The following is an 11,413-nucleotide window of genomic DNA, read 5'->3' on the forward strand; positions in this document are numbered from 1 at the left end:
TGAGGGTTGAAGCAGGGAAGTGGCATCATCTGATGGCATGATTCGAAGATCCCCTGGGCAGATTAATATCTGTGATTTGGGGCCCTGCCAGGCACCCAGCAAGGCTTTTGATGACACCAGTGGGTGTTTTGGGGACATAGGAGGGGCATGGGGTCCCCGCAGGGGGGGGAGCGGCTTCCGTTTCTCTGGCATTTCATGGGACAAAAGTGTCAGAGTGAGGTGTCTCTGTGGGGGGCTTAGTTTTGAAGGCAGGGGAGGCACCGCTGCCCCAGGGAGGAGTGGGGGTGTGTGTGGGGAGCTCCCTGGGCCCATTTCACAGGAGGGAGATGAGGCCCCACGGCTATGAGGGGCTGAACCCCAGCCATGGTGTCGCCCACCTGGCCCACCCCAAAGGAGGCTCCAGAAGAGGCCTGTCTTGGGGGCACGTTGAGAATTCCACAGCACTGCTGACGTTCATTCATTCACTCAGCAAACAGCAGATGCCTACTGTGCTTGCCACAGTGCAAGGGGGCCCCTCAGGGCTGGCATTCTCACGGCAGACTGGGCACACTGAGCAACTTTCTCACCCACTTGTTTTCTCCAGTACTGAGGATTGAACGCAGGGCGTTCACACTGAGCTACTCTCTCAGCCCTGTTCACCTTTTATTTTGAGTCAGGGTCCCAGCTGAACTCCTGAGAGTAGCCGGGATCCCAGGGCCCTGCCGCCTGCCTCCGGCCACTGTTTTCAGGCAGCATAATTCCCCACCCTGCGCCGGGGTCCCTACCCTTCATCTGGCCAGGGATGGAAGCACTGTGCATCCGCGTCTTGGTCAGGGAGAGTGAAGCACGTGGCCCGGAGTTTCTCTGGCACACTGATTTCAGTACAGATGTGAGCAGCGGTTTTGTGGTTTTTGTTTTTTTCCCCCTGAGTCTTTGTTTTGAAGGATTTGTGAACTAGTCTGTGTGACAGTTAACATCAATCAGCTCGATTGTTTCGTGCTGTGAATCTAATCAAAGAACTCCATTTTCCCAGGTCAATATGTACAATTATTCTTTGTCAGTTAAAAATAAAATTAAGAAAATCTAAAAAGAAAGTTGTGAGTACCCCAAATAACCACAAAGCAAGAGAGGAGGATGTGCAAGGCATGAGTGTGTGACCACTCTGCCTGGAGGAGGAAAGGGGGACTGCCCGGGGGTTTTGGGGAATAGCCTTCAGTAGAGGAATGGCCGGGCCAGCTGTGCAAAGGCCCTGGGGCAGAGCTGGCCCAGGTGTGTGTGTGTGTGGAGTGAAGGATGGGTGAGGAGTTGTGCGAGGTCCTGACAGGCAAGGAAGATTGTCGAGGGGGTGGAAAGAGTTTAGATTTTTCTTTGGGAAGCTGTTAGTTTCCAGATGTTGGCTTTGATATGGGGGTGGAAAGAGAAAGTTGAGGTGACCCTGGTGTTTGGAGCTCAGCATTGATGGACAGACCTGTGAATGTCCCCTGAGCTTGAGCTGTGGGTGAGGAACCAGGGCAGCAGGGCAGCCGGGCCCCAGGGAAGAGGCAGGACCTTGAGGTGTCTTTTTTGGGTGGGATCATCCCCATGTGGGCTGGAGGGAAGGAGAAAAGCAGAGTCTCAGAGACTCAAAACCAGGAGCTGAGACAAAAAGTTGTTTGGAGAGGAGCGTGTTTGGACCCAGGGCCATGACGCTGAGCTACATCCCGACTTCTCAATTATTTTAAATTTCAAGACAGGATCTCATGAAGTTACCAAGTGGCCCAGGCTGGACTGGAACTTGTGATTGTCCTGCCTCAGCCTCCCAGAGTGCTGCGGTGATGGGTGCGTACCACCCCGTGACTCTGGGGGCTGAAAATTGAATGCTGGGAGTGAACGTCATCCCACAGGAGCTTCAGGGGGTGAATCTCTATCGGTGGCAAATCGGTCCATCTGAGCAGGCCCCACAGCCCTGGGCACCTCTGTGGAGCCCTCGGGGTTCAGCAACCAATCACCAGGCTAAATTCACAGACTGAACTCACACCTCCCTTACCTGGCCAACCTTCTATCTTTAGTGTACTGTTTTTCCTTCTCCTTTTAGGTAGGAAACGTATCGATTTTTAGTTTCCAGCTTATGTGTCCACCCGCAGATGGATGGATAAAGAGAATGTGGTGTTTACTCACCCTGGAGTACTACTCGGCCACCAAGAAGGATTAGCTTGAGTCCCGGGTAGGAAAATGGGTACACTTCGAGACCACAGTGCTAAGCCAAAGAAACCGGACCTCCAAGCTTAAATATCGCGTGGTTTCTTCTATGAGAAACCCAGCATATTAAATAAAGAGCAAAACAGAATAAGAAATGGGGAGCTAGAGCTTTGGCCAAAGGGAGTGGGTGGCCCACAGGTAACGCGCTCCGCATGCATCGCTAACGTGGACTGATGCGGTGTGAACTTTTTGAGACAGGGTCTCGCTGTGCGGTTCAGGCTGGTCTTGAGCTCATTTTGTAGCCCAGGCGGCCTGGAACTCCCAGAGATCCTCCTGCCTCAGCCTCCCAGTGCTGGGATGACAGGCGTGCGTGCGCCACCGCGCCTGATACAGATGTGAACCTTAACATGATTTAAATGTCTTTAGCGCGCTCCCGGGCGGCTGGGGATCCGGCCCTTTCCTCTCCTTCCCTCTCCCGGTGCAGCCCCACCGCCCGCCCACCGCGGCCTGCTGCTGCGGCTTCCGGCCCTGCGCAGCCCGGGGAGGCGGGGGCGCGGCCGCGGGTCCCACGGCGCCTCCTCTACCCTGGAAATCCGCCTTCCCACCCCGGCTTCTCGGTTTTAGAGATCGGTTTCGCTGGGGGCTCTCGGCGGGGCGGGGCCCGCTCATTGCGAGAGTGCGGCGCCCCCAGAGCCTTCCAAGGAATGGGCCGGGCCGCCCGGGCGTGGGAACCGCTCCGCCTGAGTCAGAGGGGACCCGGAGGGGGCCGCGTCGGTCCCTGCGCCCTGCAGGCTGGCGGGCAGGCGGTGGGGAGCCGAGAAGTCCATTCTGACTTCCCGCCTGCTTGCACACTCCCTGGGACGGGCAGCTCCTCATCTCGCCCTCACCCTGTCCCACCCCTTGGGGACCGTGCGGAGCGCGCACTGCTTTTCTAGGAGTTCACACTTCCCGAGTTTACTCTAATGCCTGTTTGGGGGGATCCGTGGACATCGGGGGCAGCCTCAGGGCGATGGCTTTGGGACTGGGTGACGGTGAGGGCCCGCTGGAGCTGGGGCACCAGAGAGAGGACTCTGGTCCAATCCATTGGGCTTCCTGCAGGAGGCAACTCCAGGCTGCGTCCTGGTGGGTGGATGGAGGACTTCCCAGGCAGAAAGAAGGCCGAGTGTGAGCGGCAGCCTTGCAGGAAACAACGGGCAGGTCCAGGCGGCTGGACAGTGCTGGAGGAGCCCCGGGCCTCCTGGGTGCAGAGCCGAGGGAGGTGGGTGAGAAGCGATACCTCCTTCCTCACCAGCCGGCCAGTGTGAGCCCCATCTGCTACCTGTTTTCAGTGGCTTTGTCAGGAGGAGACTGGAACTCCACCTTCTCGGTATGCACTGCTCATCTCACCGCATCCTCACCAACACTGGCTTTTATCGTTTTTTAAAATCTCTGCCAGTTTCAGCGGGAAAACCGTCATCTGGTCACAAGGATGTGTGTTCCTCTGGTGAGGGCCGGGGCGCGCTGGCCTGTGTCCCTTGCACAAAGGTCGTTGCTTGGTGGCGAGTGTTGGGAGATCTGTGCCCACCAGGGGGGTCTGTGGTCATTCTCCCTTCTTTTTCCTCCTGGGGTGGGAGGAAACTTGTGACTGCTCTTTGGTCATGTGGGTGTGGCGTTGCAGAGGTAGCCTCCTTCCTTCTCCTCTGATTCTTCTCACCTTTAAAATTTTTTTTCCTTTCAAAATTTTAATTTCTGCGCTGGGTGTGATGGAACTCACCTGTAATCCCAGCACTCAGGAGGCTGAGGCAGGAGGACTGCTGTGAGTTTCGGGCCAGCCTGGGCTACAGAGTGCATTCAGAGCCAGTCTCAATTACAGAGCAAGATCTTGTCTCAAAAACACAATAAATTTTTGGTTTTTTCGAGACAGAGTCTCACTGTGTGGCCTAGACTGGCCTTAGAGGAACAGTGATCCTCCTGCCTCAGCCTCCGGAGTGCTGGGATTACAGGTATGTTCTACCACACCTGGAAAAAAAGTTTTAATATCTCTTCTGTTGGCCACTTGGTCCCCAGCTAACTGCGGCTCTGTGCTCCCCTGGGGAGTCCCTGTGCTGGAAGGAAAGGGTTTCTAAGCCCTGGGTGGCTGTTTTGCAGGAGACCTGGACACTGTGTATTTTATAAACAAAACATTACTCAACTCTCAAAGCATTCCCTTGTGCAAGTACCCTTGAACCCATTTAAAAACCACTGACTTATGCTAACTGTACATATTTATAGGGCACAGGATGATTTCTGTGGAGACAGGGCTTTACTGTGTAAACCAGCCCAGCCTTGAACTTGCTGTACAGCCCAGGCTGGCCATGGATTTGTGCGGATCCTCCTGCCTCAGCCCCTGGGTGCTGGGATCACAGATGTGTGCCATCATTACACACAGCTACAATGTGATATTTTGATACACGTGGACGAGGTGCCATGATCAAATTAAGATAATCAGCATATCCATTGCCTTAAATGAACTGAGTGTTCCTGTGTGTTGGGGACCTCAAAATCTTTTCTAGCTATTTTGAAATATATCATCAATTAGTAGCTGTGCACTTAGGACATTCAATCCTCCTGTCTCAGCCTCCCAGAGTGCTGGGAGTATAGGCACCTTGCCACCATGCCTGGTGCGTCTAACTGTGTTTTTGTACCTGCTATTCAACGTTCCTGATTCTTCTCTCTGGTCTCTGGTAACCACTGTTCCATCCTCTGGTTTTGTGACACCGACGTTGGTGGCTTTCACATGAAGAACTCAATTCACAGAGGAGGAGGTGAGCTCAGGGAGGGCGAGGTGTAAATGAGGTGTAAATCTGGCATCCCCTGGCCAGCTTTAGTTTCGCTCAGCCAGCTCCATGTCTGAGATTAAGATTTGATTAAATCCTAGCCCGGTGGTGGTGGGCTGGGGAGAGGGCTCACCATGCCTCCACACCCATTTCCTCACCCTGCCTGGCCAGGAGGGGGAACAGGACAAAAGAAGGAAACCCCCAAACTCTGAGGAAGATACACCAGCCCCAGGCTCAGGTCCTGAACTGTGCCTTGGTTCTGGGCTGTTGAACGCAGGGTCCAGATTTTAGTTCTGCTTTGCCAAATCCCCTAGGACCGTGGACATTTCTTTCCGCATCTGGGTCCCAATCTCTTCTTCTACTGGCAACTGCCATCTGTTGAGATTTCTAGGAAATCAGTCCATCGATCAAGGCTCTAGCTAGTTCTTCTGTATCTGCCTGCTTTTGTTTCATACACTTCTTGTTTCTTGGTTATGCTCCTTTATCTTTCTGAATAGATTCACTGTAAAGCTCACGTACAGTTTCGCTGAGCTTCTGGTTTCCTTAGGCATCATCCTTAGGCATCCGCGGGGTGGGAACGCCATGAACTGGCCGTGAACCCTCATCGTCTCCTAGGTTATTTATCCTTGGCTGGAATCTTCTGAACTGTGTACTCCTGGCCTCCCACATTAGGGGACCCTGAACGTGTGTGTGTGTGTGTGTGTGTGTGTGTGTGTGTGTGTGTGTGCTGTGGCCTTCATCACTGGCATTTCCTCTCCGTCTGATCTCAGATTCAAGTTAGCGTTTTCTTTCACTCCTCAGCAGTGGGAGCCCGCTGGCGGGCTGGGTCCCCACTTGCTCCGCCATCTTGGATGGAAATTCAGTGTCACTGTCTTACGTGGAGACAGCGGTGTGGAGCTGCTTGACAAGGCCTTCCAGATATTTCCAGCACAGACAGCACAAGGGTCAGGCAGCGGGAATCCAGAGGGAGAGAGCAGCAACAGCGACCACCATGAATAAAAACAGACCCAGAGATTATGGACTGTTGTTGTATGCCGGTGCCTGCCGCGTATGATTTCATGTCCTCTTCTGCAGTAGCCTGCGTGGGAGCTGCCACCGAGACGCCATAGAGGTGGCCGCGTTTCCCAAGCGCACTCAGGAGACTTATGATCCTTTGTTTGTCCAGTGTGGTGATTGAACCCAGGCCTTTGCCCTGCATGGCATCCCTGATCCTCTTTATTTTACCTCACTAAGTGCCCAAGCAGGCCGTGAACGTGTGAGCTCCTGCTGGGGTTGCAGGTCTGAACCACGGCTGGCTCCTGACTTAGCTGAGGGTTTTCTGGTGGGTTGTCCCCTCCTATGGAGCTCGACCTCTGTTTTCTGGAGATGCTATGTAAACTCAGTGCTGAGTCCTCCGTGGGGACATCCAGGAGGGTTTCGGGTGGTGCCTTAGGGAACTCGTGGGCTCTGGGGCCCTTGGTACTCGCTGCAGGCTGTGCTGTCTCAGGCAGGTCCTTTGCCCTCTGGGAGTCTTGGTTTCTTTTTTCTTGTTGTTCAGTCAGGCCTGCAATTGTACTGGTGGGTGGTGGTGCGTGGAGAGAGAGTGGCACCGTGTGTACCTGGTGTGCGGTAGGTGTTGGAGATGAAGGTATGTGAGCCTTGGATAGAAGTACCTTGCCACTCGGTATTCATCCAGAGGAAGTGGAATTAGCAAGCAGGAAAGCCATCTGCACAGAGTTTATTACGGCACTGTTCAAAATGTGGACTCGGCCTACATGTGGAAGGCATTGCTGAAAATGGGGTGAACACATGAATGGATGAGGGACATATGGCATCCATATCTGATGGAATACTACTCAGCCGTAACAAGGAATGAAATCCTGACCTCATAAACCAGGGAATCCGGGTTTGTGATGAAGAAATATACCAGCCAGAGAGACAAATACCACTTGATTGCCCTCATGTGGATTCTAAAAATAAAGCCAATTGCCTAGAAATTGAGAGTGGATTAGTGCTTACCAGAGGGTGGAGAAGGGAGAGGGGTCAAAGGGATGACAAGGGTTGGTTGCCTTTGGAGAAAGGAAGAGGTTCTGAGCTTCTGTCACTCAGCAGGGTAAGCATCATGTGTGTTTCAAAAGTGACTAGAATAGCCAGGTGTGGTGGCTCACGCCTGTTATCCCAGCATGTAGGAGGCTGAGGCAGGAGGATTGTTGCAAGTTTGAGATTAGTCTGAGCTACAAAGTGAGCACAAGGCCAGCCTGAACTGCATGGCGAGACCTTGTCTCTAAAAGAAAAAAAAAAAGGTAACTAGACTAGAGGGTTCTGGCTGCTCCACTAGGAAACATAACTAGCAGAATGCGAGGGTGTGAGCTAGGGATGTGTTAATGGGCTGAGTGATCCTTCCACGGGGTATTATTGTGTGAAAATGCTACACTGCCCGCACCCAGTCTGCACAACTATTGTGTCCTGAAAAAAAAAAAAGCCTAGGAAAAGAACAACCTTCTAACAGGAAGTGATCCAGGGCTGCTCAGGCACTCACCGCTGAGCCACGCCTGCACTGGGCTTGCAAAGATGGATTTTATCTCCATTCGAGGCACTGCCCTCCCCCAGCTCACCCTGTCACACAGGGACTGGTTTTGGAAGGAGAGAGCTCCCCGTCGCTCTGGGGAACCAAGTGGAGCTCTGATTGTTCACCTTCTAGAGAGGCTCCGGAGGAAGAGGAGGAGGAGGAGGAGGAGGAGGAGGGAGTTGGCCTGGGTAGCCTCTCAGGGAAATCCTTTCTTGTCCTGTCTCCTGGCCCCCTCTGGCCAGCTCGTCCCCTCATCTGCCCTTCCTCACTGACCACCGGAAGGCCCGGTCCAGCCCACAATTCACCTTCTTTAAATAAATGCGGGCGGCAGTGCTATCTGCTGCACCATCTGGGTTCCTGTATAGGTGTGGGGGGCCATGTGGGGGGGGGGCTGGCGAGCTCAGCAGGGAACTTGGTATCAAGGGGGGCTTTCTCTGCCTCATGGGCTTGGCCCGAGTGGTCCCAGAATGCTGCTCAGCCTGTCCTCCTCCTCCCTGACCACCTGCCCAAACTCAAGTCTTCCTCCTGATTGACTTTTTTGTCTTTTTGAGACAGGGTTTCCCTGTGCAGTTCAGGCCGGCCTTGAGCTCACTTTGTAGCCTAGGCTGGCCTTGAACTCTCAGTCATCCTCCTGCCTCAGCCTCCTGAGTGCTGGGATGACAGGTGTGCACCACCACATTAGGCTGCCTGGCTTTCTTTCTTTGTTTCTTTCTTTCAAACATGTGGCTGGAGAGAAGCCTAGGATGGGCACAATATTATTTTTCCAAAGAGGCTGTCAGCGAACACATGGGCTGTTGGATGATATCTTAGTCCTTTCTCTGTGGCCCATTCTGGGTAATCTACAAGGAACAGAGATTTATTTACCTCATGGCCATGGGCGGGAGGAGTCCTTGAGGCTGGTGCTGGCGTCGGTTTGGATCATCTTGTTGGACAGGAATATGGTAGAGGCCATCCCAGCACTCGTGGAGGCTGAGGCAGGAGGATCGCAAGTTTGAGCTCAGCCTGGGCGACCTAGCAACTTAGTGAGACCCTGCCTGAAACAAAAATTAAAACAAGCCTCAGCGTAAAGACTCTGGGTTCAGTCTCCAGCATGCAAAAATATGGTGGAGGGCAGTGTTTGCTGAAAAAGAGTGAAAGTTCTCTTTTATTACAAAACCACCGCTTCGATAACCTATCAATCCATTCATCCATCGGTGGATTAGCCTGCTCTCGAGGGAAGATCTCTTAGGACTCAGTTGCTTCCCAAATACCTCATCTTCAGAGACCACTAGCATATGAGGCTGGAGGTTCAGTTCTCGACGTGTGAGATTTGGGGGCTACATTTACACGGGGAGGCAATGATGCACCGGTGAAGCGGGCAGAGGAAGGACAGTTTGCAGGGGCGGTGGGTGGACATTGAGGGGGCGGGTGATAACTGAGGTGGTGGGGGGTGAGTGGGCGGATGAGTGGTGGACTGGAGTTGGGTGGGAGGCAGGGAAAGAAAGGGGCGTGGCACAGCTGGATGAACACGCGGGCAGAGCCTCTGACACGCAGAAGGCTTGTTGGATATGAACAGGCAGTTGTAAAGCTCTGGCTGCAGAAGGTGATCTTGGGAAACCATCTGGGCAGGGTCCAGATGAGCATCAGCTTGTTTTCTTACCCTTGACCTGATTGATTAGCTCCCACTTAACACATCCTCTCCTCCTAGGGCGGCCTCTCGGTCTGCAGGAAATTCACCCTGGAACTCAGGCGGAGGACTCCTAGGGCGGCCTCTCGGTCTGCAGGAAATTCACCCTGGAACTCAGGCGGAGGAAGCTGAGCCCTTGGCTTGTTCGCTGACTTGAGTGGTAAGGAGCCGCCCTGCAGGGAACCCCTGTCCTCTGAAGACGCAGGGTCCCCGTGGTGACTGTGGATGTCTGGGTGCCTTTGCACCCCATGGTTTTGTTCTGGGGCTCAGCCCCTAACCCTAAGCCTAACCCTTTCCCTCCCTGGCCCCCCCACTGTCTCCCCGCTGCCTGCCTGCCCCCACCCCTCCCTACCCCTTCTCTTGGTGACCTTAGTGAAAGGGAGGGCCATCGAGGGCGTCTCCAGCCTGGTCCTGGACCTCTTTCCTCTCCAGGGCGCCCAGGCAGCCATGGATGTGGGGCTCTTGGGCCTGCCGGATGCACCTGGGGTTCCCGGAAGGACGCTCTGGGGGACTCGGGGCCGGGGCCCAGCCGTGCGTCGGCGGCAGCGAGAGTTCATGCCGGAGGAGAAGAAGGACACGGTTTACTGGGAGAAGCGGAGGAAGAACAACGAGGCGGCCAAGAGGTCCCGGGAGAAGCGACGTCTCAACGACGCGGCCATCGAGGGCAGGCTGGCCGCGCTGCTGCAGGAAAACGCCCTGCTCAGGGCCGAGCTGCGGGCTCTCAAGCTTCACTTGGGGCTCCTGCCGTCCCTTGGGGGTCCCCAAGTCTCGCCTCTGCAGGCTGTGCTGTGGGCGCCGCGCTGGCCCGGGGACTCGCCCCCCGAGGCTGACCCAGTCCTGCCGCTGCCTGGCTCTCACTGCTGTCCCCTGAGCCCGTGTTCTCTGGACGCCGGGATTCCAGGGTGCCGAGGCTGCCTGCTGGCTCCCGGGTGGCCCGGCCTGGCTGCTGCTCCCAGGATCTCCCAGGAGCCCGCTGCTCCTGCCCGCAAAGGAACTGACCGGAACTTGCAGGCTGCCGTCCCCACCGCCTGCTTGGGCTGCCATCTCTTGGACGGGCACCTGTGGCCCGGGCTGGAGCTGAAGCCTTGCTGGGGGCTGTGGTCCCCCGTGCACCCCGCATGCCGGGCCTCGGGGCCCTCGGAGATGTTCCTGAGGCCCTCTGCGGATCCCACTGCGATTTCTCCGGGGGTGACCGGCCCCATCCCAGGGAACGGTCCTGAGGGGATGGCTCAGCCCTCCCTGCCCCACAAGCTGCGCATCAAATCCCAGGCTTTGGGCAGGGTGTGCTGAGGCTGCAGGGCAGCCGGGGGTCCCTCGGAGGGCTTCCCCTCGGCAGGCCCAGGCCCGCAAGAGGGTGGCTGGCATTGGGCCTTGCTTTGTTGGACGGGTAAATGGCTTGGCCTTGGCCAGCTTGGAGAGCTCAGGAAGGCCTGCAGGGAGCGGGGGCTGTCCTGCCTGGGACGGTCCACTTCCCAGGGTCCAGAGCAGGAATCCAGGCAGAGGGACACCGTCCCATCTTGGTTTCTGTCGTAGCCTTACCCTGCCTTGAAAATCTGTGCTTTGGGTTATACTTTCCTCCCTCCTTCCATTCATGTGTTCCGTTGCCATCCCTCCATCCATCCCTCCATCCATCCCTCCATCCCTCCCTCCATCCCTCCATCCCTCCATCCATCCCTCCATCCATCCCTCCATCCCTCCATCCCTCCCTCCATCCCTCCCTCCATCCCTCCATCCCTCCATCCATCCCTCCATCCATCCCTCCATCCATCCCTCCATCCATCCCTCCATCCCTCCCTCCATCCCTCCATCCCTCCATCCATCCCTCCATCCCTCCATCCATCCCTCCATCCATCCCTCCATCCCTCCATCCATCCCTCCATCCATCCCTCCATCCTCCATCCATCCCTCCATCCATCCCTCCATTCATCCATCCATCCTCCATCCATCTCCTCCATCCATCCATCCCCCATCCATCCATCTCCTCCATCCCTCCATCCATCCCTCCATCCATCCCTCCATCCATCCATCCATCCATCCATCCATCCCTCCTATCCCTCATCCCATCCATCCCTCCATCCATCCTTCCATCCCTCCATCCATCCCTCCATCCCTCCCTCCATCCCTCCATCCCTCCATCCCATCCCTCCATCTCATCCCTCCATCCATCCCTCCATCCATCCTCCATCCCTCCCTCCCTCCATCCCTCCATCCACCCTCCATCCCCCAGCCACCTCCATCCAACCCTCC

General features: G+C 55.6%; 1 protein-coding gene across 2 annotated transcripts in view; it reads left to right on the forward strand.

Moving 5' to 3' along the window:
* Positions 1–11,087, forward strand: part of Nfilz (NFIL3 like basic leucine zipper) — a 28,797-nt gene extending 17,710 nt beyond the window's left edge. For both annotated transcript variants that reach the window (XM_063228353.1, XM_004999602.3), the window contains exons 2-3: positions 9,244–9,326; positions 9,599–11,087. In XM_063228353.1, the coding sequence (XP_063084423.1) occupies positions 9,614–10,456 (843 nt within the window). In that variant the 5' untranslated portion in view covers positions 9,244–9,326; positions 9,599–9,613 and the 3' untranslated portion in view covers positions 10,457–11,087. The remainder of the gene's footprint in view (positions 1–9,243; positions 9,327–9,598) is intronic.
* Positions 11,088–11,413: the final 326 nt, after the last annotated feature.

This window comes from Cavia porcellus, unplaced genomic scaffold, assembly GCF_034190915.1.
Source record: "Cavia porcellus strain 051 isolate PalLab524CR breed Dunkin Hartley unplaced genomic scaffold, mCavPor4.1 scaffold_17, whole genome shotgun sequence".
Taxonomy (NCBI): Eukaryota; Metazoa; Chordata; class Mammalia; order Rodentia; family Caviidae; genus Cavia; species Cavia porcellus.